Source organism: Platalea leucorodia, assembly GCF_965183815.1.
Source record: "Platalea leucorodia genome assembly, chromosome: W".
NCBI lineage: Eukaryota > Metazoa > Chordata > Aves > Pelecaniformes > Threskiornithidae > Platalea > Platalea leucorodia.
The window spans coordinates 46,882,978-46,910,286 of record NC_138859.1 but is presented as its reverse complement, the minus strand read 5'-3'; the positions used below and the strand labels follow the sequence as shown (position 1 = coordinate 46,910,286).

The 27,309-nt window shown below is 40.1% G+C and overlaps 1 protein-coding gene across 3 annotated transcripts; it reads left to right on the top strand.

The window, feature by feature from the left end:
- On the top strand, positions 1-27,033 carry LOC309601861 (protein ERGIC-53-like; the record flags this gene model as incomplete). Of its 3 annotated transcripts, none has more annotated exons than XM_082335073.1 (14): positions 1-217; positions 1,721-1,875; positions 1,967-2,074; positions 5,346-5,407; positions 6,129-6,228; positions 10,698-10,821; positions 11,210-11,268; positions 11,894-12,026; positions 13,685-13,878; positions 14,004-14,074; positions 20,457-20,610; positions 21,349-21,470; positions 23,092-23,160; positions 26,570-27,033. In XM_082335073.1, 13 exons carry the CDS (start codon positions 1-3, stop codon positions 23,126-23,128), a joined length of 1,536 nt encoding a protein of 511 aa, XP_082191199.1. In that variant the 3' UTR covers positions 23,129-23,160; positions 26,570-27,033. The 3 variants fall into 3 exon arrangements, with proteins under 3 accessions (XP_082191199.1, XP_082191198.1, XP_082191197.1); XM_082335072.1 differs by lacking the exon at positions 26,570-27,033 and adding an exon at positions 25,469-26,210; XM_082335071.1 differs by lacking the exon at positions 26,570-27,033 and having other exon boundaries at positions 23,092-26,210.
- Positions 27,034-27,309: the final 276 nt, after the last annotated feature.

The following is a 27,309-nucleotide window of genomic DNA, read 5'->3' as shown; positions in this document are numbered from 1 at the left end:
ATGGCGGCGCGCGCGCAGCGAGGTGGCCCGGCGGCGGCCCTCCTTGCCGCTGCCCTGCTCGCCCTCGGCCGCCTGCCGCTCGCCCTCGGGCAGGCGGTGGCGGCGGAAGGCTCGGCGGCGGCTGTGCCGCACCGCCGCTTTGAGTACAAGTACAGCTTCAAGGGGCCGCACCTGGTGCAGGCGGATGGGACGGTGCCGTTCTGGGTGCACACGGGCAGTAAGTGCGGGCGGGGGGCGGCGGCGCCGTGCGAGGGGGGCCGGGCCGCGCCGTGGTCCTGCCGTGCGGGCAGCTGCGGCCGGCCCCGCGGGGGGCGCGTAATCCTTGTTACCGGAGGAAAAGGTGCGGGAAGGGGCCGCCACAGGCCGTGGCCGGGGAGCTGAGGGGCGCGGCGACGGTGGCCGGGGCCGGCGGGACCGGTCAGCCTCGGCTGGGTGCCGGGGGCCGTCAGGGCACCGGGTGAAAGCGGCGGGAGCGCTTGCGGCCGGCAGCTGCCGAAAGGGAGAGGAGCCGAACCGGCCGCCCGCGCCGCCCCGGCCCCCCGCGGCGGCCGCCCCCCTCGGCGGAGCCCTGCGGCGGGCGGGGCGGGCCGGGAGCGCCCCCGGGGCCGTGCCCGCCGGCTTCCACGTGGCTCCACGGGGAGAGGGGAGAGGGACCGGCGGCGGCAGAGCGCGTGCGGGTGCTCCCCGCCTCCGTGACGCCCGCGCGAGGTTCCCTGCGGCCTTGCGCGCGCTGCGTAGCGCTGTTGCCGTGAGGAGGGGGCTGCGGGCGGCGCCGAGCTCTTCGTCGTGGTGATGTCGCCTCGCGTCGGCCTCCCGCCTCTGCGGCGCGCCTGAGGCGGCCCCGGCGCTCCTGCGCGGCGGGCAGTCCCCGGGAGCTGCACGTTACGGAAGCCTGAGGTGGAAGCTGTGCCTTGGCAAAATGCGACTTTATTGAATGTAGTTTATGCGGTTTACGTGTCTTCTGCAGTACGGGTTAAGGATTTGATGGTAGGCATCTAGTCTGCTGTAAGTCCCCCCCGCCTCGAGAGATGTATTGATATTTACTGTACGTAAGGGTCTACCTTAATATAGTTCCTCTGCAGTAACTTCTGCTGTGTTTTTATTTTTTGACAGACTTTAGTTTATTTTGGTTAATTCACGAGTGTTAATTTTTGACTCTTGTTTGACATTATGCTACAAGTGACATGAAGGAAACTATCTGTAGATGAGATTTTTTTTAGACAGATAATCACAAAAATAAATGTTATTTAATACAAGTGAATGAATCTGTCTCTCTAAATATATGCCTATTCTTTTAAACTATTAAGCCAGAAAATTAGAACATCTGTTTTTAAAAAGCAGAACAGAAATCCGTGATTTGTGAAAAGTCATGTGGGATACAGCAGAAACCTAAACCTGACTTTTAATTAAATTTAGTACTTACCTTAACAGCAAGACCAGTGTTCTATTTTAGTTGTGTGTTGTGGTCCCAAATGGAAGGTGATTAAGTCTGCTGTAAGGCACTAGTAATCAAATTGTTGAAAGTAGAGGTGTGGGGGTTTGGTTTTCTCCTTCCCCTATCAAGAGGTTGAGTACTCTGCTAAAAAGTTATCTTGAAAACTGTTCTCTAGTTGAGGAGACCAGAAAACTTTGTGAATTTAGAGGATTTGTTAATTGGCTGGTTAAGCACTTGCAATACTTTTTCTTCCATATACTCAGTGTTGGTTCCTTTCCTTTCTAGATGCCATACCAAGTGCAGATCAGATTCGTATAACAACATCTTTGAAAAGCCAAAGAGGATCAGTGTGGACAAAAAACAAGTCAGTATTTGAATATTGGGAAGTCGAAGTGACCTTTCGAGTTACAGGAAGAGGCCGCATTGGAGCTGATGGATTGGTATTAAGAATTTGATCTAACTGAAAAAAAAAATAGTTGTGCTTTAAATGGTGACTCTTGACTTATGACTCTTATGTGCTTCCTGTAATAGGCCATCTGGTTTACAGAAGAGCAAGGCTTGGAAGGTCCTGTTTTTGGGGCAGCTGATAAATGGAATGGTGTTGGAATTTTCTTTGATTCGTTTGACAATGATGGAAAGGTTAGTCAGAAGCAAACTCTTCTAGCAAAGATTATTAACTAATTTCCTGCCTGTTTTGTACATATAACTTTGTGGAAAAAAATAGAATGTTATTTTCCTACTCTCTCCCCCTTCACTTCAAAGGGATGAATTAAAATAGTCAAGTTCCCCTTATAGATTTTTTTACTAGACTTTCACACATTTTTTTCTTTTTAAGCTTGAAAATTGAAGCATAACACACAATGAATCTCCACTGAACATTGGTTCATGTGTTAGGTTTGGAAGGAAAATGCCATGTCCGTATGTACAAGCTAAAATTTGGAATGTCCACGCACAGTTTGAAATGTTGATATATCTCAATATGTGTGCTTCGGAAGAGGCGTATTGTACCACAATATGACACTGTGGAAACACAAATTTCTATGTCTCCCTTCAGAGGTGCTCTTTTTCTTGCAACAAATCTGCCTTGAGTAGTTTGGCAGCAAGAATTCTGTACCAGATGCGGGTGACAGTTGCTGTTTTGAATTTCCAGTTTTCCAGTCCAGAATGATCCTGGGAAACTTTAACAATGCATAGTAGGTCTGCTTTGCTTCTTTTGCTTTTCCTGCACTACTTTGGCTTGCTTTTAGATGTTTTAGATATATTTTTGTACGTGTACAAGTTTTTTTTCCTACAGATGGCCTTTGATACACAGCAAACTTCATCATGTATAAAAGTTGAAAGACTGAAGGTGACGTTTATGTTTCTGATCTTCAAAGACAAGACATAGAATTAGAGTATTGTTCAACTTCTTAAGAACTTTTAAATCCTTTTTTTTCCCCCCCTTTTTTTTCTGACTTCTGGCATGAATATGGACACTGGTGTAGTTTAGCTGGCTGAAGATGCCATCTATCAAAAATTGCACGTGCACAACAGTGTTTGCCAGAACTTTGTGGTGTGAAACCCTTTTTTTAGAAAGTGATGATGTGTCACTTCTAGTCAAAACAAAAGTCTTTGTCATGCCGTTATTGGTCTGACATGTCTTAAATACTGGAGTTTGTAAGACTGTTTTTAATGACAACCTGTTACTTTCTTCATTCCCAGTATGGAGAAATTGTTCTTGGTGCTGTTTTAGTGTGTTCACTGGAAGATGTTGTGCTGTAACTGTTCCTCAGCCTAATATGCTAGCATCCAGAAGTCGACTTCATCTAGTACTGCCAACTCAAAGCACCTTGATTTAAAAACTGCAAAGCCTTTTTTCTCCTCCTTCTAAGGCTGTAGGTTATACTAGAGTTGAATTTTTATTTCTCTGTGGAAGTAGTGACGATCTTTTTAAAAAGAGAAATAAATTTCATAGCTCTGAACACCTGAAATTGTAAGAGCCACACTAAATGTCGCAAGAGCTTACAGCACATCTTCCTCCTGACCTTTGGAGACAAAAAAATTGAGAAGTTATTCCCCACTATCTTTCAAGTTCTTCTGTGTGCTTGCATCCAGACAAAATCCCCAGCAGAAACTGGACTGCCCATCGACCATTAGCATTGAATACTTTTGTTAGTAGCTGTCTACTGTACTCTAAAACAGATTAGCCTTGGGTTGCATTCATGTGTGCTTTGAAATTTAACTGTTTGTACACACTTTGTGCAGAATATATGCAAGTATGCATGAACTAATTCAATATTACTGTCGTTAAAGTGAAATAAACAGTAAGAAGATGACATTAAAGTATTCCAGTGGTACTGAGCTGGTAATACTGATGTTGAAGCAATTAAGCTGACCAAACTCCATTGCTGAGAAGTAGAAACACTGGTGTTTTTCTGTATACTAGTGTACTGTTTTGTTGTCACAAGCTGTGTGGTGAAGGAAACGAAACAGATAGTTTGGTTGTAGTGCTGTTTGTTTTTATTTTTTTTAAGACAAAGGACCACCCTACCCCACCACTGTGAATCGAGAAGGACATTATTTTGTGAATTCTTGAAATCTGAGTCTTGTTTTCTTTTCTTAAGAGCTGGTAATCTGTCTAGTGGGACAGTATATTCCTTTATGTTATGGTTTAATCCCAGTAGGCAGCTAAGCATCACACAGTTGCTTGCTCACTCCCCCATGTTGGGATGGGGGAGAGAATCAGAAGGGTAGAAGTGAGAAAACTCATGGGTTGACATAAAGACAGTTTAATAGGTAAAGCAAAAGCTGCGCATGCAAGCAAAGCAAACCAAGGAATTCATTCACTCCTTCCCATCAGCAGGCAGGTGTTCAGCCATCTCCAGGCAAGCAGGGCTCCATCATGCATAGCAATGACTTGGGAAGACAAATGCCATAACTCTGAATGTCCCCCTTTCCTCCTTCCCCCAGCTTTTATTGCTGAGCGTGATGCCATATGATCTGGGATATCCTTTGGTCAGCTGGGGTCAGCTGTCCCGGCTGTGTCCCCTCAGAACTCCTTGTGCCCCCCAGCCTGCTCGCTGGTGGGTGACTGTGAGAAGCAGAAAAGGCCTTGAGGCTGTGTAAGCAATAACTAAAACATCACTGTGTTATCAACACTGTTCTCATCATAAATCAAAAACATAGCCCCATACAAGCTACTATGAAGAAATTTAACTCTATCCCAGCCAAAACCAGTACACTTTAGGAGATGGTGCATTGAAATGTTGAAGGGGGAGGGAAGATTAACGCTGAAATCTTGTGTTCTTGTAAAAACTGGAGTTCACTTCATAAACTCCTGGAGGCAACCAGAATAGCACTGTAAATCTGTTCTGCCATTATCGTTTTAGCTTGTTCTCGTCCCCTAGCAATTTAAATAACCGGGGCTGTGTTCAATAGTTTGTTTAGTCTCTGACAGATAGCTCCTGAGGTTTTTCTAATGACTGTGACGAGTAGTAGGATGTCAACATAGTATCTGTTTGGATGTTTTTCCCAGTGTTATGTAGCCAAAGTTGGATGTACGAAGTCATCTGTTAGTTTTAAAATCTCTGTCTTCGCTACATATGAATTTCTCCTATCTGTGGCTTTTATATTTCTGTGTATGTGAAATGATGGTAATTGGTAGTATATCCAGGAACTTAATTTGTGTGGTGTTTTTTTACCCCTAACTATGCAAAGAATGTAGCAGTCTCTTGCAAAGCATGCAGCATGACACAGTGCTACTCAGTCATTTTGCTTATGTAATCCTGAAGTACAGAAAGAATAAAAACACCTGTGGTGTATCTGTAGTGTAGTGACTCTAGGTGCTTTATTGCAGAAAAGTAACATCCCTGATAGCCTATGTTTCACTTCGAATTAAACTGTTCTATTTGTTTGCTATTTCTTTTTCTAGAAAAACAATCCTGGAGTGATTGTTGTAGGCAACAATGGAAAACTTCTGTATGACCATCAGAAGTAAGTTTATTTTCAGTGTTAATGACAAATGTTTGCTTTTGAATGATGAAATCTTGCATGAAACTCTTTGAGAAACATAAAGGTTTCTTTCATATGAAACTTTGTTGTTTCCTTTATATTTGAAGTTTTCTGTTTGTTAAAACACTGTTTTGGCAGTAACAACACAGAAATTGGCAACTGATTGATATTTAAATGGAATATGTCCTTTGGGATGGGTAAACTCAGATAAACGGAGGTACAGACTTTTTACCTATTCATTACTGATGGATATCGTCCACACACAGCTAATAACTGACAAAAGTGACTAACTGAAAGCTAATTGCCTGCTATTAAATTAATTGGTTTAATTTTGATTTCTGATTGTTTATTGTCAACAGCACAATCGACATCTTTTTGGACTCTCTGACAAGAGAGGTGTCTAGCTTAGTTGGTGCAGTCCGGACTATAGCTTATTTCCATCTCAGTTCACTGGTGCAGGAATATATCGTAGAAGCAAATGGATTTCCCCATTACTGCATTCTGTCTATGTTGTGTCCTGTGTAAAGCACCTAGTACTGTTGATCCCAGACTTCAGAAAAGCTCAGTACAGTTGTGTGACAGCTTTTGAAAAACTTGCGTATTGAAAAACTATCATGATGTTGCTTAGTGATACATTGATGCTTTTTTGTCTTAGCTGATAAATCATAAGATATAGTTTTATGCAAGTTGTCTTCTTGCATAGTGATGGTTCCACGCAAGCATTGGCATCCTGTCAGAGGGACTTCCGTAACAAGCCCTACCCTGTTCGAGTAAAGATAACATACTACCAAAAAACATTGACTGTAAGTACTCTGAAATAACATAATTACTCATATTTCTTAGCTTTTTAAGTGTGAGATTGTTGCAACTATTTGAACACCCAAAGAGGCCATATGTTAATTCCAGTATTCTTGAAAATGTTGATCTCGGTAGCAGAAGTTGAAAGGAGGTGCAGTATGTTCAAGCGCTAGACAAGTTCTTTTAGCTACATTAGTGCATGTGTAGTTTCCTGAGCTGACTCAGCAGGTACTGCTGATTTTTCTGATATTACTTAGGAGTCAGTCATGCTAACGTACTCTTATGTGCTCAGACCCTTCTGTTGCGTTTGACTTGCCTGTAGAGGTGTTCCAAAGCCACCATCTGTTCCTCAGCTTCCAAGTGGTTGAGCAGCTCCTTAATTTGAACGGTATTTCTCAAGCTGATCTGAGAGCTGCGGAGTGTTTTGTAGCTGATTGTGAGAGGTTCTTGAAACGTCACTAAAAAACCGAAGCTCGCTCTTTGACAGTAGATTTCAATTTGCTACTTCAGGCTTCCCACCTCCAACAAATAGTGAGGCTTTGAAGATTAAAGGCAATAGAAAACTACTGGTATAAGGGAGTCTTCAAGACTTCTTAAATACTATTCAGATGACTGTGAATTCCTTCTCAAGAAGGAGAGAAAGATACTAATGTGGTGTCAGGTTGCAACAGCTATGAAGTGTGTGTTTCTTGGCTTCTGATTTCTTCTGAAAAGGTGCTACTCGTCGGTATTAGCCATAAAACACGCAGCTGTCATTTTGTAGTAAAAGTTTCTCTAAAAGTAAACATGAATGCACCTAAAAGAGGGTGGACCTTGTACTGTGTTGTAATAGTAAAAGCTGTCTGTTACTCTTGAATGAAAATTAAATTTCAGACTCCAAGGCTGCTCTCTTTTTGAATGTGACTGGTCCCTGATGCCTTATCTAGGAACTCCTCTGGTCCAAATGTTGCTGCTAATCTTAGCAGTTCTGCAAATGCATCTGTGGAGGAAGAGAGAATCTCTCTAAGCTTAGAATCAACCTAAGAACAGTAAGGGATGACCCTTCTAGATCAGACCAAAAATTTGTGTTGCCCAGAACCTTATCGGGATGTGTACTTTTGATAGACTGTCCTTTAATGATCCCTGAGTTAGAGATTTCTTGAACCAGAGGTGATATTATTACGCCATGATCAGTTTTATAATGGAATAGGATAATTCCATTTGGAAGGGACCTACAACGATCATCTAGTCCAACTGCTTGGCCACTTCAGGCCTGACCAAATGTTAAAACATATTATTGAAGGCATTGTCCAAATGCCTCTTAAACACTGACAGCCATGGGGCATCGACCACCTCTCTAGAAGCCTGTTCCAGTGTTTGACCACACTCTTGGTAAAGAAATGCTTCATGTCCAGTCTAAACCTCCCCTGGTGCAGCTTTGAACCATTCCCCCACGTCCTATCACTGAATCCCAGGAAGAAGAGATCAGCACCTCCCTCCCCATGTCCCCTCCTCAGGAAGCTGCAGAGAGCCATGAGGTCGCCCCTCATCCTCCTTTTCTCCAAACAAGGCAAACCTGGAGTCCTCGGCTGCTCCTCAGAGGACATACCTTCCAGCCCTGTCACCAGCTTTGTTGCCCTTCTTGGCATTCAAGTACACATTCAAGTACCTGAACATCCTTTTTAAAATTGTGGGGCGCACAGTACTCAGGGTGAGGCTGCACCAACACTAAATACAGTGGGATAATCACCTCTCTTGACTGGCTGGTTATACTATGTTTAATGCACCCCAGGATGCGGTTTGCCCTCTTGGCTGCCAGGGCACACTGCTGACTCGTATCGAGCCTACTGTCAACCAGCACCCCCAGATCCCTTTCTCCAGGGCTGCTCTCCAGCCACTCCTTTCCCAATTTATACTTGTGTCCAGCATTACTTCGTCCCAGGTGCAGAATCCAACATTTGTTCTTGTCTAATTTCATGCCATTGATGATTGCCCAATGCTCCAATCTATCTAGGTCCCTCTGCAAGGCCTCTTGTCCCTTGGGTCAATGGCACCTCCTGGTTTAGCATCGTCAGCAAACTTACTAAGGGCGCGTTCAACTGCTGCATGCAGATCATTGATAAAAATGTTGAATGGCACTGGCCCTAGGATTGAGCCCTGAGGAACGCCACTGGTGACTGGTTGCCAGCCAGATGTAGCCGCATTCACTGCAGCCCTTTGAGCCCTGCCATTCAGGCAGTTCTTCACCCAGTGCGCTGTGAACCTGCTCGTCTCACAGTTGGACAGCTTGTTCAGGAGGATGCTGTGAGGGACAGTATCAAAAGCCTTACTGAAATCCAGAAGAACTACATCCACCATCTTCCGTTCATCTACTAGGTGGATGACCTTATGGTAGGATATCAAATTAGTTAGACAGGGCTTTCCCTTCGTGAACCCATGTTGACTGTGTGTGATGATTGCATTGTTCTTTAGATGCCTTTCAGTAGCACCCAGTATGACCTTCTCCATCATTTTTCCAGGCACTGAGGTTAGACTAACAGGTCCATAGTTTCCTGGATCTTCCCTCATGCTCTTGTAAATTGGAATAATGTTGGCTAGCTTCCAGTCAGTGGGGACCTCCCCAGACTCCCAAGACCTTTGGTAGATGATTGAGAGGGGTCCTGCTGTAATGTCCACTAGCTCCTTCAGTACTCTGGGATGAATCCCATCCGGGCCCATGGACTTGTGAACGTTCAGCTGATAGAGCTGGTCCCTTATAACTTCAGTGTCCACAAATGGGAAGTCACTGCTCCCACAGCTGTGGTCCTCCAGCTCAGACAACTGGGCAGCCCAAGGTCTATCAGTATTAGTACAGACTAAGGCAAGAAAAGAGTTGAATGCCTCCGTCTTTTCTTCATCCCTATTTGTCAGGTGACCATCTTCAACAAGTGTTGGTCCAATGTTTTCCTTGGACCTCCTCTTGCTATTAACATACTTAAAAAAGCCTTTTTTGTTGTCAGACACAACACTGGCTGGTTTCAGCTCTTGTTGAGCTTTGGCCTTTTGTGTCTTCTCCCTGCATACGTGAACCACAGCTCTGTAATCTTCCTGTGAAGCCTGACCTTGCTTCCAGAGATCACACAGTTCTTTTTCCTCTTGAGTTCCAAGAGGAGTTCCCTGTTCAGCCAAGCTGGTTGTCTGTCCTGCTTGCTTGACTTTTGACACAATGAGGTTGCCTGCTCCTATGCAAGGTTCTCCTAAAAAGGTGGTTCTTAAAAACTGACCAACACTCATGGACCCCTAAGCCCTCAAAAGCAGTTTCTCAGGGAACTCTGGTAACTAGCTTAAAGTTTGCTTTCTTGAAATCCAGGGTAACAACTCTGCTGACCTTTTTTTCCTCATTACACCAAAAATGTTTAAATCTACCATTTTGTGATCACTGTGGCCAAAACAGCCACCTACCATCACACCTCCCATGAGTCCTCCTCTATTCACAAACACATCTAGGAGGAAATCTTTCCTAGTTGGCTCACTGAGTACTTGTGCTGAGAAATTATCTCCATCTTCAGGAATTTCCCAGACTTGCTTGTCACAGCAGTATGGTACTCCCAGTTGATGTCTGGAAAGTTGAAATCTCCCATAAAGACAAGGACTACTGATCGAGAGATAATAACTCATCCAGAGATAATAACTCATCAGTGCTGTCATCCTGGCTGGGTGATCAATAGTGGATGCCCACAACGACATCTGCTTTGTTTTCCATCCCCCTAATCCTCACCCAGAGGCTCTCAACCACATCATCTCTAACTGTAAGGGCTGTACAGTCAAACCTCTCCCTTACATACAGTGCGACGCCTCCACCTTGCCTGCCCTGCCTATCTCTCCTCAACAGCCTATAGCCCTCCATCCCAGCACTCCAGTTGTGGGACTCATTTGACCAAGTCTCACTGATACCAGTGACATCATAGCTCTGGGAACGGACCAATGCTTCCAGTTCGTCCTGTTTTGTTTCTTTTACTGTGTGTGTTGGTGTACAAGCATTTCAGATGTGCTCCTAAGCCCTCAGTGCTCCCTGGAACAGCGTAAATGCTCCCATTAGCATCCTCAGGTGGTGCCATGCCATCCCTTGGCTTACCTTGATCTCTCCTGATGGTATCCCTTCCCCCCATGTGTTCCTTTCCATGCACTAATTTGTCTTGCTGCTTCTTATAACTGAAATGAATAAATTTTTATGTGTGTCTGAATTCTATGTGGTATGTCCTCTTAGGTGATGAATAGAAAATGTTGAATTTTGTTCATGCTGAACTTTGAATCAGGCCTTTTCTTCCTTTTTAAAATAGAAAGCTTATGCATTTCTTTGTAAAAAGTGTCTTTCAGAAAAGAAATAGGTTTTCGTTTCTAGTATCAGCTGCTGAATTACCTGATAAGTTGTATTTGTTACCATTACTGTAAACTGACAAAGCAATTAACACAAATAGCTTTATGTGGTAAAAATTGCAAGCGTTTATCCTTTTAGGTATTAATTAACAATGGCTTCACTCCGGATAAAGAAGACTATGAATTTTGTGTGAAAGTGGAAGATATGGTGTTGCCATCACAAGGATATTTTGGAATATCTGCAGCAACAGGGGGACTTGCAGGTAGCAAATGTTAGAAATTGTGACAAATTGTGTGGGGCCTTGCAGGGTTTGCAAGAGTGTGTGGTGGTTTTTTGTTTTGTTTTTTACTGATAGTGTTGATCCATTATACCACTTTTTGACCATGATAATGTAATTCGTCCTCTCCCATTCCCAAATTACTTATATGCTTAGGCCTTTTCCTGGCTAGAGCAGAAGGACTTTCAATTTGTCCTGACAAAGACAATGTGCAGTCTCATTTCCCACTGCATAAACTCTTGGGAGGACTTTGGGAGGATGCTGTTGCCTGAAGATCCTTTGCAAGTGCAAGGTTGACTTGGGAAATACCAGGATTTGTAATGTGTAGCAGTAGCAATTAACAGTGGTTTTTTCTTTTGTTTGTTGAATACAGATGATCACGATGTCCTGTCTTTTCTGACCTTCCAGTTGACTGAGCCTGGGAAGGAACTAGTAAGCATCTTTATGCATAATTAGTAAAGTATGTTATTGTATATGTTTTATATGTAGCACCAGATTATGGCATTTCCTCTGAAGTCATATTTGGCATCCCTGTTTCAGGGTTTTGGCAGGTAGCTGTACTGTCATCTGTTTTAGAAAAATTAGACTAATACTGTAATGTTTCGGTAATATTTTAATTAACATTTTCAAGACCAGAATTCTTGAAGCAACACTGAATCAACAAAAATCCTGATGTTAGATCAAAACATGCAGAGAAAACAAACTAAAAAGTACACTTTGTTTGGAAAGTGGACAAATAATCTGTTCTTGCTTTCAACTTCCTATACCTCTAGAACACTAGAAGTAACAGCATCTATCCTTGTAAAACTTGATTTCTTTTTAATCACAGAAAGTACGCATGTATCAGGAGAAAGCTGTGGGTCTCCATAGGAATGTCTGGTTTCTCACTTCAACTTAATATATTAATGTGCTCCACTAATTGTGTTATGTCTTCAAATCTGAAATCTGAACAGCCTTGCTGGAGATTAAGTTGTATAGGAGTGGTAGAGAACATGAAAAAAACTTCTCTCCCCCTGTGTGTGTGTCGTCTCCCCCCCCCTTTGATAATGTTTTAAAGCCAACACCAGATGCAGAAATTCCTCAAAAAGATAAAGAGAAGTATCAAGAAGAGTTTGAACACTTTCAACAAGAATTGGATAAAAAGAAAGAAGAATTTCAAAAGGAACATCCTGATGTGCAAGGACAGCCAGGCAAGTTATTTAAGCAATTTTTCAGTTGTCAAGGAAAAGTTTGCTTTCTCGGATATTCAAAACTAGGGCCTGATACTCTGACTGATCTTACTAAGCTCCTACTGATGTTATTTACTTTATTTAAGAATCTTCCATCTTTTGTTTGTAAAGTATTTTCTGAAATATAAAGTCCCTTATAAAGTCCCTTTTGTGATGCCTGGCTTGAGAACAAAACGAACGGAAACATGATGGGAACGATGAGAATCTGTATGGAACAGTAGAAGGGAGAGAAGGTCATGGATCCCTCTGTAAAGTGATGATTAAGGAAGCATGGCCTTTTTGGTTATTTGAAAATATATTTGAGAGGTCATCTTTTTGGTCTGTTTCTGCACATTCATAACAAACATTTTTTTTTTTTCCCATCTTGTTTTATGGATGGTTATTAAAGATGGGCTAGTGGATGTGCTGGAACATGTGCTTACTTGGAAAAGCTTTTTAATGCTTGGCTAATATTGGATGTGTGTTGAGTTCTGTCAATTTCAGCACCACAACATTAGCAGGCATTCAGTGTTGGTATTTGGGTTGACTAATAACCAAATTTCCAGCTTGATGTTGTTAAAAACTGTGGCCTTTACTTACATTTTAAGTTATTGATAAGAAATTTGACTGGGTAAGGCAGAATTGCCCTTTCCACTATCAATACCACTCATCTGCAGCTCTCAGCAAGCATTGGTTTAAAGATATTTCAGACTGAACAGCATTTTTCCACTGATTTCAAATGATAGTTAATTTAGGAAAATTATAATTATGACTCTTGCCCACTTTTTTGAATGTTTAGCCAAAGTGCTTTGACTTTGTTCTGCTATGGAGCATGGTGGGAGTTTTGTTTGTTCGCTGGGTTGAGTTTTTTAAAAATTTTTTTTTAGAGCTGAACAAAAAAGAATCTGCTTATTTGAAAATATAATGGAAGCCAGTCTATTTCTTAGTTTTGTGGATTGAATTAGCTGTATTTGAACGCACACATATCAGGGATGTACTTCAGGCATCTAGACCTGAAATTTCAGGTTGTCATCTTTTTTTTAGACAGTGATAAGTTATGACTGTTCTAAAGGTCCTACACCATTTTAACTTTATCTGTGTTTTTGAAATATTGTCCAGCCTTCCACTGATAAGAAATAATCTTTTTGCCACAGAGTCTTTTGGACTTTCTTCTTTCTGATGTTGTCGAAGCTGCGGAGGAACTCGCTCAAAATGTGCAGTCACTTCTCTATTTCAAGCTACTTTTTAAAGCTTACTTTTTCTAAAAAGTAGCTGTTATTTAATACCTGCAAATATCTTCTGAAAGCTCGTTGGTAATACAATGCTAGCTTATGCAAACATAGCTGCCTCCTAATAACAACAGCATCCTGTTTCTATTTTATGTTGTACATTACCCAAGTATTGAAATAGGAAGTCTAAGATGGAGTCTCGGTTTGAATGTGTGGTTGTCTCTGTTCAGTTGTTCTGATCCCATTTGGGTAGCCTTTGCCATGGCAATGGTGATAAACAAACGCCAAATGTATAAAATTATGGGAGAAAAGTATATCCAGTGGAAACTTTAAGGGTGCAAGGGAAATGATACAATGCAACTTATGAGGAATGCATATATGTAAGAACTACCTGTGCTTTTTCCTTATCAGCGGATGATCTCTTTGAAACTGTAAGCGATCGTGAACTGAGGCAAATCTTTGAGGGGCAGAATCGAATTCATCTTGAAATCAAACAGCTTAATAGACAATTGGACATGATTCTGGATGAGCAGAGGAGATACGTCTCTGCAGTCACAGATGAGATTGCTAAAAGAGGAGCTGGTTTTCCAGGTCAACAAGGACAGGTAAATAAAAAAAAAAAAAACAAACCCACCGTGATTGGTAGCTCAGCCTAATTTCAGCAGCATGATCAATTTGCTTTTTCCAAGATATGTTGATCTTTTTCTCTCCCTCCCCCACTCCCTGCCAGGTTTCCCAGCAAGAGATTGAGACAGTTGTGAAAACTCAAGAAGAGGTCGTTAGACAAATAAATGAAATAAGGTAAATGCTTCCTAAATGTTAAGGCTGTGTTTTGAATTTTATATTATTTTCCACTTTTTAAATCCTGTTAATTATTTCAGTAGGAGAATATTGAGAAACTTGAACTTTCTCTGTGTCAGTTCCTTAGTGATGACTCTCTACATATGTTTAATTTCTATAATAAAGTAAGTTCATGTCCCTAGGGTGGCTAAGCCCCCTAATTTGCCTCTTTTTTTTATCATGAGATTCCACTTCAGCAGGTCAGTCCAGTCCCTCTAAAGCTAATCAATTTCTGCTAATGTGATAACCTGCCACCTCATGGAAATTTGTTGCTCTGATTTTGGAGTATTGATAACAACATGAGCTTTCGATTTATAGCTAGTGAACCTAAAAAAAAACGTGTATTGGAGTATCTTGTCCATATACTCAGTCTACTCCTGATATAATGATTATATGAGCTTATTATATGTTATTATGAATAAAATCTATAATATTATATTTAGATCATAGAATCGTTTAGGTTAAAAAAGACCCTTAAGATCATCAAGTCCAACTGTTAACCTATCACTGCCCAGTCCACCACTAAACCATGTCCCTAAGCACCACATCTCCCCGGCTTTTAAATACTCCCAGGGATGGGGACTCAACCCCTTCCCTGGGCAGCCTGTGCCAGTGCCTGACTGCCCTTTCAGTGAAGAAATTTTTCCTGATATCCAACCTAAACCTTCCCTGTCTCAACTTGAGGGCATTTCCTCTAGTCCTATCGCTTGTTCCTTGGAAGAAGAGACCGACTCCCCCGGCTCCAGCCTCCTTTCAGGCAGTTGCAGAGAGCGATGAGGGCTCCCCTCAGCCTCCTCTTCTCCAGGCTGAGCCCCCCCAGCTCCCCCAGCCGCTCCTCCCCAGCCTTGTGCTCCAGCCCCTGCCCCAGCCTCGCTGCCCTGCTCTGGCCACGCTCCAGCCCCTCCATGGCCGCCTTGGGGTGCGGGGCCCAGCGCTGAGCACAGCATTCGAGGGGCGGCCTCACCAGTGCCCAGCACAGGGGGACAATCACTGCCCTGGTCCTGCTGGCCACATTATTTCTGATACAAGCTGGGGTACTATTGGCCTTGGCCACCTGGGCACACTGCTGGCTCATGTTCAGCCGGCTGTCGACCAACACCCCCAGGTCCTTTTCCACCGGACAGCTCTCCAGCCATTCTTCCCCAAGCCTGTAGCGTTGGATAATATTACACGAGATATGTTTGAGGTTTTGTTCAGTGTAAACGACCTATAAAGGCATGTAGGTAATTCTGAGTAGTTCTCTACAAATGAAAATGGAAGTGCATGTAATAAGAGTTGTTGAGATTTATTGCTTAGTCTTCTAATTATTTTTGTTTTTTTTAAAGTAGCTCACTTCTTTCTTCAATATAGACATATATTTTATCTTTGGGTTTTTTTCTCTAATTTTGCTGTGACTGCCTAAAGCTCATACGTTGATTATTGCTCCATAGTGGTCTGTTAGTGTTACTGGTTTGTATATCACAAAAAGTATTTACAGTTTTATGTCAAGTCTTTCAGAATTCCACTGTGTACAAGCCTTGGAGAGACTTTTTTTTTTTTTTTTTCCCATTGTAGATTAACTTTTTTTATCAGTAGGGGTAGTGTTAGGCCTTGAGAGAGCATTGCTTCTCGATGGCAGTTGAAACAAGGGCCAGATCTGGAAAATATTTAATGTCCTCTTTTGTCCTGAACTTTGAAAAATAAGGGGACAAAAAGTGCCGTTTCCACAGCTCTGCACCTGTGAAGGAGTAACTCCATCAGTACAGCCAGGGGACTGATCAGCTGGAAAGCAGTTTTGCAAAAAAGAACTTGGGAGTCGTGGTGGACAAGAAGTTGGACATTGGACAGCAATGCACCCTTGCAGGAAAGACATCATACAGCAGCATCCCAGGCTGTGTTATGCAGAGCATTGCCAGTGGGTCAAGGGAGAGGATTATCCCTCTCTATTCAGCACTGGTGACACCACACCTGGAGTCCTGTGTCCAGTCCTGGGCACCCCAGTGCAAAAGAGACATGGACATACTGGAGGGAGTCAAGTGAAGGATCATGAACATGATTAAAGGGTTGGAGCATTTGTTGTGCAAGGAGAGGCTGAGGGAGCTGGGATTGTATAGCCTGGAGAAAAAGCTTGGGGGTGTCTTATCAATGGGTATAAATACCTGATTTTGGAGGTGGTGAGGGCAATAGCGACAGAGCCAGACTCTTCGCACTGGTACCCAGTGACAGAATGAAGGGCAACGGGCACAAACTGAAATACAGGAAATTCTATGTAGACATAAGAAAAGAAACTTGTGAGGGTGGTTGAACACTGGAATATGTTGGTTGCTCAGGAAGGTTTTGCAGTCTCCATCCTTGGAGATACTGGAAACCCAATTGTGACTGAAAATTCCTTGGTTTGTTAGGTGCTAAGACATACTGTCTGACGGCACTGGGGGGGGACGGACACTCTAATATTAAATTACTGTCACTTGTGTAGTGAAGACAGAAATGTGTTGGTTTTTTTTCCACGTGCCAATGTATTGTGTAGACTGTTTTAGTAACCTTGTCCCCATTTCTTGTAGGTTAGAGACAAATGGGAAAAAATTTTTAGAATCTCCTGTGATAGGAGTACCTGTTTGTTCTTTACGCATGGGCCACATGCTCTTACTTAAACAATATTTTGTTATTCAAAGGGTGTGAATATTTTATGGTCCAATTTTTATTTACTGTGTGAAAACCAGGCCTATCAACTGATGTATCAATGTCTTTTGTAGCAAAAGATAATCACATTCAAGGAGACTTTGACAGTTACAGACCTGTTTTCTTGCCTGGGTGAATTTAGTTGTGTGGGAATCTTGGATAACTTTTTGGAATCTTAACTGTACTACATTAAGACTCCTGGAGTGGGGGGGTTTGTTTGGTTGGTTTGGGTTTTTTTTGTCAGAGAACTCTCTGCCAGTTAACTTTCCCAGGGAACTTCTGTGTCTGCAGGGACACTTGCAAGTTCCCAAGTGATTAATAATTTTGCTTTTTAAGATGCAGTTTTTAAAATCGATTGAGAGGTATGCTGTACCTTTTCAAACTATGTTACCAAATGAAGTAAAAATCTTATCTTGGAGACGCTATACTGCTAAAATGGATTTGAGAAAATTCCTATGTTTGATAGGGATGTCTGTGTACTGCTTCTAAGACGTTTTACAATTGCTGTCTTTAGCAGGACTGTCTTTAAGTTGGTTTAACCCTTCATTTATAGTAGTTAATACATTCCTTACCTTGGGCTTAAAAAAAGGAGAAAAACAATTCCTACAATTTGATGTTGTAGCGTATCAGCAGTTGTGTTTTTTTTCCTGTATTAGTTCAAGGGCAGCTCTTGTGATTTATCTAAGTAGGTCAGTTTTTTGTAGAATGAAGATTAGAGTGCTTCCATTTTTGCACTTGTTCTTCCACGAAAGCTTTTATGTTAATATTCTTGACAAATCTTTATACCTTGCAAGTAAATTAGATTTTCTTGTTAACATTGGCAGTCTGCCCTTTTAGTGACTACTTATTAGGTATGAGTTTGCGTAACATCATCTTAATATTTTTCTTAGATTAAAGAAATGCTTTATTTATAGATAGAAATGAACAGCCCGCTGTTGCATTGCTGGTCATCCCGGAGGAAAAGGACTTACTGTCTAAGTAATTTTCTTGTCAAGATTTGTGGATTTCTTAATCGTCTGATTACAGAAGAATCTTGCATGTCCATACAATAGAAACTATCAGCATGGTATTGTTCATGCAAAAGTAAATGTACAATAAATTTGATATAGACCATGTCCATTTAGGGAAGTTATTTTGCTTTTAACAAACAGTGGATCAGTCTGGGGGATGGTGGGTGTGCAGATTTCTGTTAATTACGTAGGGATGGTGGTATTAGGAGGGAGAGGAACAGAATGAGTGTCACACATGTTCTAGCACTGAAAGTAGTGGGGCAAGGTAAACAATGTGATGGATGTGGATAGACAGAATTACTATCAGCATTTATTAGGCCGTGGTCATGATGGTGGTTGCATGGGTTTGCATGGGTTATTTAAGAAAAAAAATCTTCCGGTGAAAAGTTTACTTCTAAAATAGGTTATTATAACATTAATTCAAAGTACAGGTAAATATTAATCAATTTACTTTAAATAATCTATACAATGACAATACAAAAATATAAAATAATTTCTGGATAATGTATATGCTAATTTAAGTTAGGACAGATGAGGGTTTTTTTGCATTCATTTTGTATGTATAAGTTCCAAACCAGAAATGTAGAATGAGAGAAGGTGAGAGCTTCTTTGATTAGTTTTGTTTGCAGTGGCTGGCTTTTGGTAACTCCTTTGATAACTTTGCAATATTAAAAATGAGTTTATTGAGGTAAACATTGAGAGTTTTGCAGAAGTCCATGGCTAACTTCATCTGGCCTAGAGTATAGTACATTATCTGGAATAACAGGAAATGTAGCTGTGGAAAGTGATGGATCTTCTAACATGTGCTGGAAGTGGGATTGAGCTTTTACAAAGACGACAGGAAAGGGTGAATTCTTGGATATTTTTGTTACTGGAAGTGAAAAGAATTTTTTTTGGTTATGTGGAAAGTATGCAGAATACTGGTAGTCTAGTATGTTAAGCTGACTTGTGTGTTAAAGTGATATTTTTAAGAAAAACAGGTAGTCTTCAGTTTGAAGAAAAGTATATTGTTAATCCAGCATTTAGTAGGGGCTGTAATTACTAAATGCCTCTTTGTTCAAGTGGTGTATCTGCAATTGGATATAATTGTGTAGATTAATTTAGTGTGTGGCTTTGACTTAGTATGTAGCTGCTTCAAGTAGTTTAAACATGCTGCATAGTTCTTATAATGGAGTGAAAGCTGCTCTAACGCTAATATAGCATATCTATGCTTGCAATTTTTACTCCTGGAGAGTTGTCATAGTGCCTTGGAATAGATGTGTACCTTACTAGTTTTTTCTTTTCTCCTGTTTTATTTTTAGTTCTGTGGTTTTTGAGTTTTAATGGCAGGAAGAACAACTGATGCAAAGCTAAAAGATGGGCAACATCTTTATGAAGACTATTCGTAAACATTTAAGTTTTGATGCTTAACTTGCCATTTTCACAATGAATATGAGCCATTTAAAAATCAGTAATATAATTTTGTATAACACTCTAGAAATATGGTTATACATTGTTGTTGCGAGTTTACTCAATGGATAGTATTCAAGCCACTTTTGTTTGGGTTTTTTTTTGGTTTTTTTTTTGTTTTGTTTTGTTTTTTTTCTTATGTGAAAGTTACAATTGGAAGTGTTCAAGGCCAGGTTGGATGGGGCTTTGAGCAACTTGATCTAGTGAAAGATGTCCCTGCCCATGGCAGGGGGGTTGAACCAGATGATCTTCAAAGGTCCCTTCCAACCCAAACTATTCTATGATACTATGATAAATTGCTGACCACTGTACAAAGAGTTAGGATTTTACCTTGAAGGCATCAAAGTAAGCTCTCATCTGAACAAAATGTAAAGTTTTAAGTAAATTAAAAAGAAATCCAAAGACATACATTTTGATTGTTTATTCTGTTAATAATGAAGAGATTAACATTCACATGATAAATATTTTAGCTGCAGAATAATCCTCTTTGCAACTGAAAAGAGACATCACAGTAGGGGAAAATTATATAAACATATTGATTAGAGATTAAATATTTTTCTCTCATTGACTAGTTTACCTCAAACAGAATTAGTTATGGAACCTCAACTTTTTACGGATTTAATTTGATTTGTTGTAGAAGCAAAATGAATTCACATGAAGACAATATTAAGTATTATGACAACGCATATGGGAAATGAGTTTCTCGTATAAATGATAATCATGAAACAAGGATGTATCTAAATCTTTTCTTATCCCTAAAGCCTCTTCTTTATTTTTATTTCTTACATGACTGCGTTTATTTATTTATTTTTCAAACAGCTTTTGGTTTTCTTCAAAGATTGCATTAAACTCTGCTTATCCTAAAGCCTTGGCAAGAGCCTCAGATAAAACATTTGTTTTAGACTTCATCAGTCAGGCAAAGCAGATGTCTAGCAATAGAATATTTGCCAGATCTTGTTTTCAGCATGACTTTGGGAGATGGTGCACTGCACAAATCGAAACTGTCTGTGGAATTTGATATTTAAAAAAAAAAAAAAAAAAATCTTAGTTTGATTAAGGAATTATTTCCTGATAGGTATTCTTGGAAGCTAGAAAAAATATTTTCTGCCTTTTGGGGCAACTGTGTATTTCAAATTAATTTTAATGGACTAAAAGGTGTCCAGAATTTGCTGTTGTAGAAAAGCTGTTCTGTGCTGAAAGATGTTTTCTTGTTTGTCTTGTTTCAGAAATTCCATGGCTGATGCTCTGAGGTTGATCAGTGGAGCTCAACATCCTGGCTCTGCTGCAGGAGTCTATGAAACAACTCAGCACTTCAATGACATCAAAGAACACCTTCATGTAGTAAAGAGGGACATTGAGCATTTAGTACAACGAAATATGGTAATTTATGTGCTGCTAGTGTAAAGCATGACTGTAGTGCTTCTTTATTTGGCTGTTAGTGAAAAGCTAGGAAGAGCCAGCATGCAATTTACAGAGCAATTAATCCTTCATTAAGCTGCTTCGCTAAAACTGCACTGCCTTGACCTAACTGCATGATCTGTGTCTTGATGAGAAGTTTTGCACAAAGAGCATGATTTTTAGTCTAATTTCCTGTGGAAACAAGGTCAAGCACTTCGGTTTTCTGGGTGCTTTTTTTGTGTTTGTCCCCCTACTTAACAGTTCTATACAGAGGAGATTCTCTACTGCTTCTGCACAGAAGGGAGAGCTTTCATCAGGGGAAACTTGGGCAGGCTCCGCTCAAGGTCTCTACGTGTGAAAGATGACTGTGTTCACATTCAGGAGCACCTTAGTTTAGCCTAGGGAGCAATTAAGCTGAATTAGCTTATGATCCTATAGAAGGTTCTTGATTTCTGGGTTAATTTACCAAAGATTTATTCTTTCCCCTATAACTCTCAAATTAACATCAGTCAGTTTATCTGAGAAACATAAAGGTGGAAGAGGAAAGTGAGACGGGGAGTAAGATTATGATTTTTCAGAGTGGTGTCATTTCTGTTTTCTGCTTGTGTTTGATTTTTAGATCATGTTGCAAAGACCTTGTTTTGTTTCTGACATATAACAGTCTTTTGATGGCATGTCCTGTTTGCTCTTTTCTCAAGTATTGTTTTTCTTGGTTTTTAGCCATCTAGTGAGAAATCAAAGTGTCCAGACTTGCCACCGTTTCCATCATGCTTATCTACAATGCACTTCTTCATATTTGTAGCAGTGCAAACAGTGTTATTCATTGGTTATATCATGTATAGGTAAGTATGTTTAAAGGCAACAGGGAAAATTATTTTAGAACTTCTGACTGGAAATGCTATTGCAGTGGTATGATTATGTTAATCTTCTTTAAAACAAGCAATCATTCAGATTGGAAGAGACCTTGGGAGGTCTCTAGTTCAATCTTCTGCCCAAAGCAGGGTCGACACTGAATTCAGACCAGGTTGCTTAGTGTTTAGACTGGTCAGGTCTTAAAAACCTCTAAGAATGGAAAATTTACCACTGTTACGGACCCCACTGGAAATGTTTAATTATCATAATCAAGTTTGTTTTATTCTCCCCCCACCTGCACAGTATATCTACTGGGAACCTGCCCTGTTGTGTCTCTTTTTTATAATGTTAATCTCTGTAAAACTCTCCCTGTCTCCTCAATAACATCTTGTGGGTATTAGAAACCTGCTGTTAGACCTTTTGAAGCCTTCTTTTGTCCGGGATGAACAAGCCCAGTTCCCTTCCTCTCTTCTCTTGAAGCATGTGCTTCAGCTCTTGACCACCATCCTTGTGGTCCTCTGTTGGATTTACTGAAATTTATTAATACCTTAACAAAATCTGATGTGATTTTTTTTTTTTTTTTTTTAATGTGTACCTACAAGCTACTTATCCCATCTTACAAATTCCTCAGTGAACTTTTTTACAATACATATCCCTTCATCCCTCTCCTACATGTGATATTGATAGTGTACGGAATTCTTCTCCACCTACCCCCGCCCCACCCCTCCCTAAACTAGTTGGGATGTTTTCTCTTTTCTCTTCCTCCTCTTTGTAATCTCATCATGATCAAATTAAATTTGCGTTGTTGGAAAGGAAAACCTATTGAGAGTAAGGACTTATTTCCTTCTCACATAGACTAATCAGGATAAGGAGTAGGGACCAAAATAGCTGCATTGCCCTGCAAAGAGGAAATGCTGTTTGCTACCTGTGTGGAAGGATAACTAGTATTAATACAAGACCAGTGCTGCTGATGGCACTAACTTTTATTGTGTGTCTGCTTCTCTACAAAGTGGAGAGAGTGCATTTCTTATGTATGTCATGTTATGCCATCAGCTGGAAAGATGGCTTCCAAGACAAATGTGGAGCTGGTCCCCTCCAGTTCTTTTTGATGCCCTTGTAATTTTAGTATCTGTTTGTGGCTGATCCACAGTATCTGTATCCACTAAGAAAATAAATATGTTCTGTGCCAGAGAAAAGGAAATCCCATTTCAAGTAGATTCTTTCACTGCTTAGTTGCATGTGTTTCCTTTTCTATGCTGATCTTTAGGCCAATCAGATACTGAGAAGCTTTAGAAAATTTTAGTTAAAGTATTTTAAAAATCAGTTCATATGTTCTTTCACAGTTTCTGGCTGCTGTCCAGAATGTTTTGTTTCCTTCTCTATCTGATGCAAAATTGGAACTATAGTGATGCTACCAATGTCTTTGTAAATAGAAAAAATTATATCCTATTTTTGTGATATGACTTATGTTTGATTTCCCTAAGTCTCTGTTGACATGGAATGGAATCTTTTAATCCTCAAATAATTGAAATATTTATTTATTTATTTAAACCAGTTAGCTAGTTTTATAGTATAAGTATTTAATGAACTCTCTTCTGCTTTTTCTTTCAGGAGTCAACAAGAAGCAGCAGCCAAAAAGTTCTTTTGATGACCCGTTCCTTTTGTGTGTACATAACAGCAGTATGTATGCACAGAAAATTATACACTTCTGTAAATGAGGGAAATTTTAGTATTTGATATACTTCAATATTGTAAATTATTGAATTTTGTTAAACAAAATGAGTTCTCATTTGAACTGTTAATGCTGAAGTTAAAAACAGACTGGGGAGCAGTGGAGCAAATGCTAGATAGGGGAAGACTGCGGACCCTATCTAAGTCTATGCTTTCAGCTAACTTTCTCATAAATACTAGAAGGCAAATGTTGTATTCCTCCTCTTTTGTTAAGATTCCAGGGGAGGGAATTGAAACACCCAGGTTTGGTTGTTGTTCATAATGAGAATTGCAGATGGATGATTTGTACAGAAAGCTTGCCACTAAGTGTCCTGACATATCAGTTTAAAAAAACAAAAGCAAGCAAACAAAACAAACAACCAAAACACAAACAACTGCTCTTCTATTTTTTTGGAGGGGGTGAAAATTTGTTATAAACATTTCATTTCTTTACCACTTGGATTTAACAGTTTAAGAATTCTTTAGTTAATTCTAACTCTTCATGAAATATAGATTTATGCACTTTTTAATATGTGGACACAAAGACAGGCCTTTAACAGTTTGACTGTTGATACCTGATATGGAAAACAAACTATACAGAACCAGCAAATAAAGGCTTATCTCCTTATTTTGAGTTTTGGTTTTAGGCAGTGAGAGAAAACATGATAAAGTAGTTTCTTCAAGTTTCAAGTCTGTCTGTAATTTTGTTTGGAGATTTGTGGAACATTTTTCAGCAAAGATATTGTTGCTTTATACCTCTTCAAATCTGATTTTATTAAGGATGTGTTTAGCGTAGGAATATGTCTTTACTTTTGTAAAGCTGTCTTGTGTCTTTCATGTATCAAATACAGATACTTTGATATAAATCTTGACATGGCAAGTCTTCTAAACTACAGATATTGAGTATTAACCCATTTCTTCACAAGCTGTTGCTTCAGACATGTTTGTTAATCCAGCAGCTATTGTAGAACCAGTTCTGTGTGTCAATTCCTGCTTTAATATCAAAAGCATAGGACTGAACATGTGATTTTGATACTGCTTATCAGGTGAACATTTGCTTCAGGAAAGAAACAAAGCAGGTAGCCCAAATTCGGAATGTGAAATGAAGTCATTTTGCCTTGTTTACATATCTGTGGTAACTTTGTCCTTGAGTTCTTTGTGTGTAGAATTAGAATAGGGGGTTTTGGTTTTTTGTTTTTTTTTTTTTTTAATTCTATAAAATACACAAATGCATTAGGATATTTGACTTTTAATTGTTAATCTGTTTGTCTGATTCTGCAAAAATTATCTGGAATCTAGCATACTACTACTGCATTCCTACATTCTACTCCCTTGGAGTGCAACACATGCTGCCAAATTTGCTGTAATGAAGAACACTTCAGTATTGTGCCTGTCAGTTTGGAGAAATGATAAATCTATGCAATATATTTTGCTACTTAAAATACAGTGTCCAAAAAGTGGATGTCTGTGCAACACCAATAAAACGGTACTACCTACACACCTATTTACATAGCTACAGTATGTCATATACTGTAAGTGGTATAGCTTTATAGATTAATTTCTAAATTTGAGAAGATTTTGCTGTACTAATTGGAGAAACTTCTGCCTCAAGCTAATCTCGCTGGATAAATATGGTAAATCAATGAAAAAAACTTTCAGATAAGGCAGAATAACACATAGGAATTCATCCATTCAGTTCTTTCAACACCAGCAAATATTTACAGGTGCCTTGAGTCGTAAGCTGTTACAACCGTGACTCTTCTAACTAAACTTAATATATTTTCTTAAATTGTTCTGAAAAGGTACAGTTGTTCCTTTCAGTTGCAAGCCTTCCTGCATCAGTGCAACACCTAAACAGAGCTCCCTCTCTCACAGCAGGCTTTGCAAGACCCTTTATACAGAAAGGCTAGCAATTGTATTTTGATAGGTAGGTGCATGTATCTGGCATAACGAGGAACAGCTCTAATGTATCAGTTGGAGGAAGCCTGTATTTTTTGTTACTGTGAATATTTATCCAACCATAACTTTGTTTTAAAGCTGGAGCAGCCCATACTTTTGTGTCTTTTGTTAGAAAGGTGAGAAGGCTGGGGACAGTGTCTAGGGGAAAACTTGAACGTACAATTGTATCCTCAGTATGAGGCTCAGCTTGTGTGTTAATGTTGCTAATAGATCTGACATACCTCCCATGTGCAACTAGGAAACTTTCGTATTAGGGAGCAGAAAGTCTAAAGCGTAACATCCAAAAAGTGATAACTTTGCTTCATGCTTCATTTCACAGTCGTCTCTCCTTGGAACTTCCATAATTGCCTCGTCACTCACTGGATCAAAGGAAAGCTCCCAATTGCCCAGCTCAAATTTTGCCCTGTCTGTTCTTGAAGTGATAGCAACAAATTTGGACTTCAAGAATATTTGTCAGTCGATGTAGCCTCCTATTATGGCTGGCTACTAGAAGTTTCTTTCAGCACTGACAACGTATTTGATTCTTATCAAGTAAGATTTCAGGACTAGGAGGAGAAGACACCTTGGAATCTGGTTTGACAATATGGGGGAGAAAAGTCTAATAATTGTATTTGAAGTGTGGATGATAAGTAGCAAATATTTGGCAGGGACAAGAGAATCTCATTGTATTGGTCAGGGTATATTAAATACATGGTCACACCTGAATTTTTCAAAAGTAAAATTCACAATATGGTTTGTAAATTACCTGAATTCCTGTTTGAAGAAAATTTGACATTTATCAATGCATCAATTACTGTAACACCGAAGACTGTCTACTGTTTTTTTTTTTTCAAATTCAAACAGCTGACATTTTCATATGTTTGTTTCTGACTAATGTGAATTGACACTTGGAGTTCAGAGATAACCTTATTTGAATAAAGATGCATATTTTTAGTAAGCTTTTTTTCTTTTAATTTGGTACATGTCAATGAAATCCAAGCAAGTTTATTTGATGCATTCTTTACCCTCTGTTGCTCAGCAAGCTTGAACAGTTTGAGATCTGGGTTCAGTCCTACCTGATACTGGAGAGTTAACGGCATTCAGAGGCTGAGGTTCCACCTGTATTGAAGAGGCCAATGACTGCCATCGGTTAGAAAGATATGCTGAATCCAGCCTCAGTTCATTCTATGCGAAGGGATTATATCCTCTGTGTTGCAGTCTAATGCAAGAGTAACTAACCTCAAAGTAAGAGATTCACTCAAAAGCTTGTGTTGAGTATCAGACTTGCCTTGAGTATCAGACACTTAGGGTCAAATGTAAAGTTGTATGTCAACTTCTAAGTCTCTTAACAGCAAATAGAGTTGCTTGCTGGCTGCTTTGAGTATACAAAGTACCTTTTTTGAGCTGAAGATTGCCTATAGCTCTGAAGTTCTTTCTCCAGATTCCCCAAACTGCTGTCACCTGGGTGCTCTGCTCCTGTTTGTTGGAATATAACATACCTACCCAAAACAAGTAAGTCCGTGTCTCCTTGGGGTTGGTTTGTTTGTTTGTTTGTTTACTGTTCTGTCCAGTAAACTGTGTTTGTCTGTGGTAACCTCCCACAGGAAGAGTAAGAGTTTCCTCGTTGACCATCATTTTCCCCCAGCCAAGAGCAATTTCTCTAATAGGTGGAGGAGAAGAATCTTCAATTAAATCTATTCAAGCTGAGAAAGCCCTAAAATGTTTATTTCTCTCTTTCTGTGCAAGTGATCTAATGTTCTGACTTATATAAAAGGCAACACCCTCTTCTAGATGGATGAAGCGGGGGGAGAGTCTTGGTCCTTTCAAAGAACACTTAGATACTTCTGAGAGATGTGGTTGGAGTTGTCTGCTGTGACTGTGTTTTGGGAACATAGTCTCTAGAAAAGGCTGGGAGTTTGGATGCTTGCCTGCCTATAGCATTTTTGTGCTGGCCTCTCTGTGAGGCTTTTAGATTTTGCTCTTTGTGATTTGCTTGTTTCAAGACTGAATTCTATTCTGGGGTTGGAGATGCATGCGTTCTTTGGGTATGGAACACGGACTTTTTTCATGTCGCCCAGTTCCATCAGATAAAACAGGAATTAATTTAATTTTGATTTCACTTAAGCTAGAGGGAAAGGATGTTGATTTAAAGCAAAAGAAGTGGTAACATGAGTACTTAAT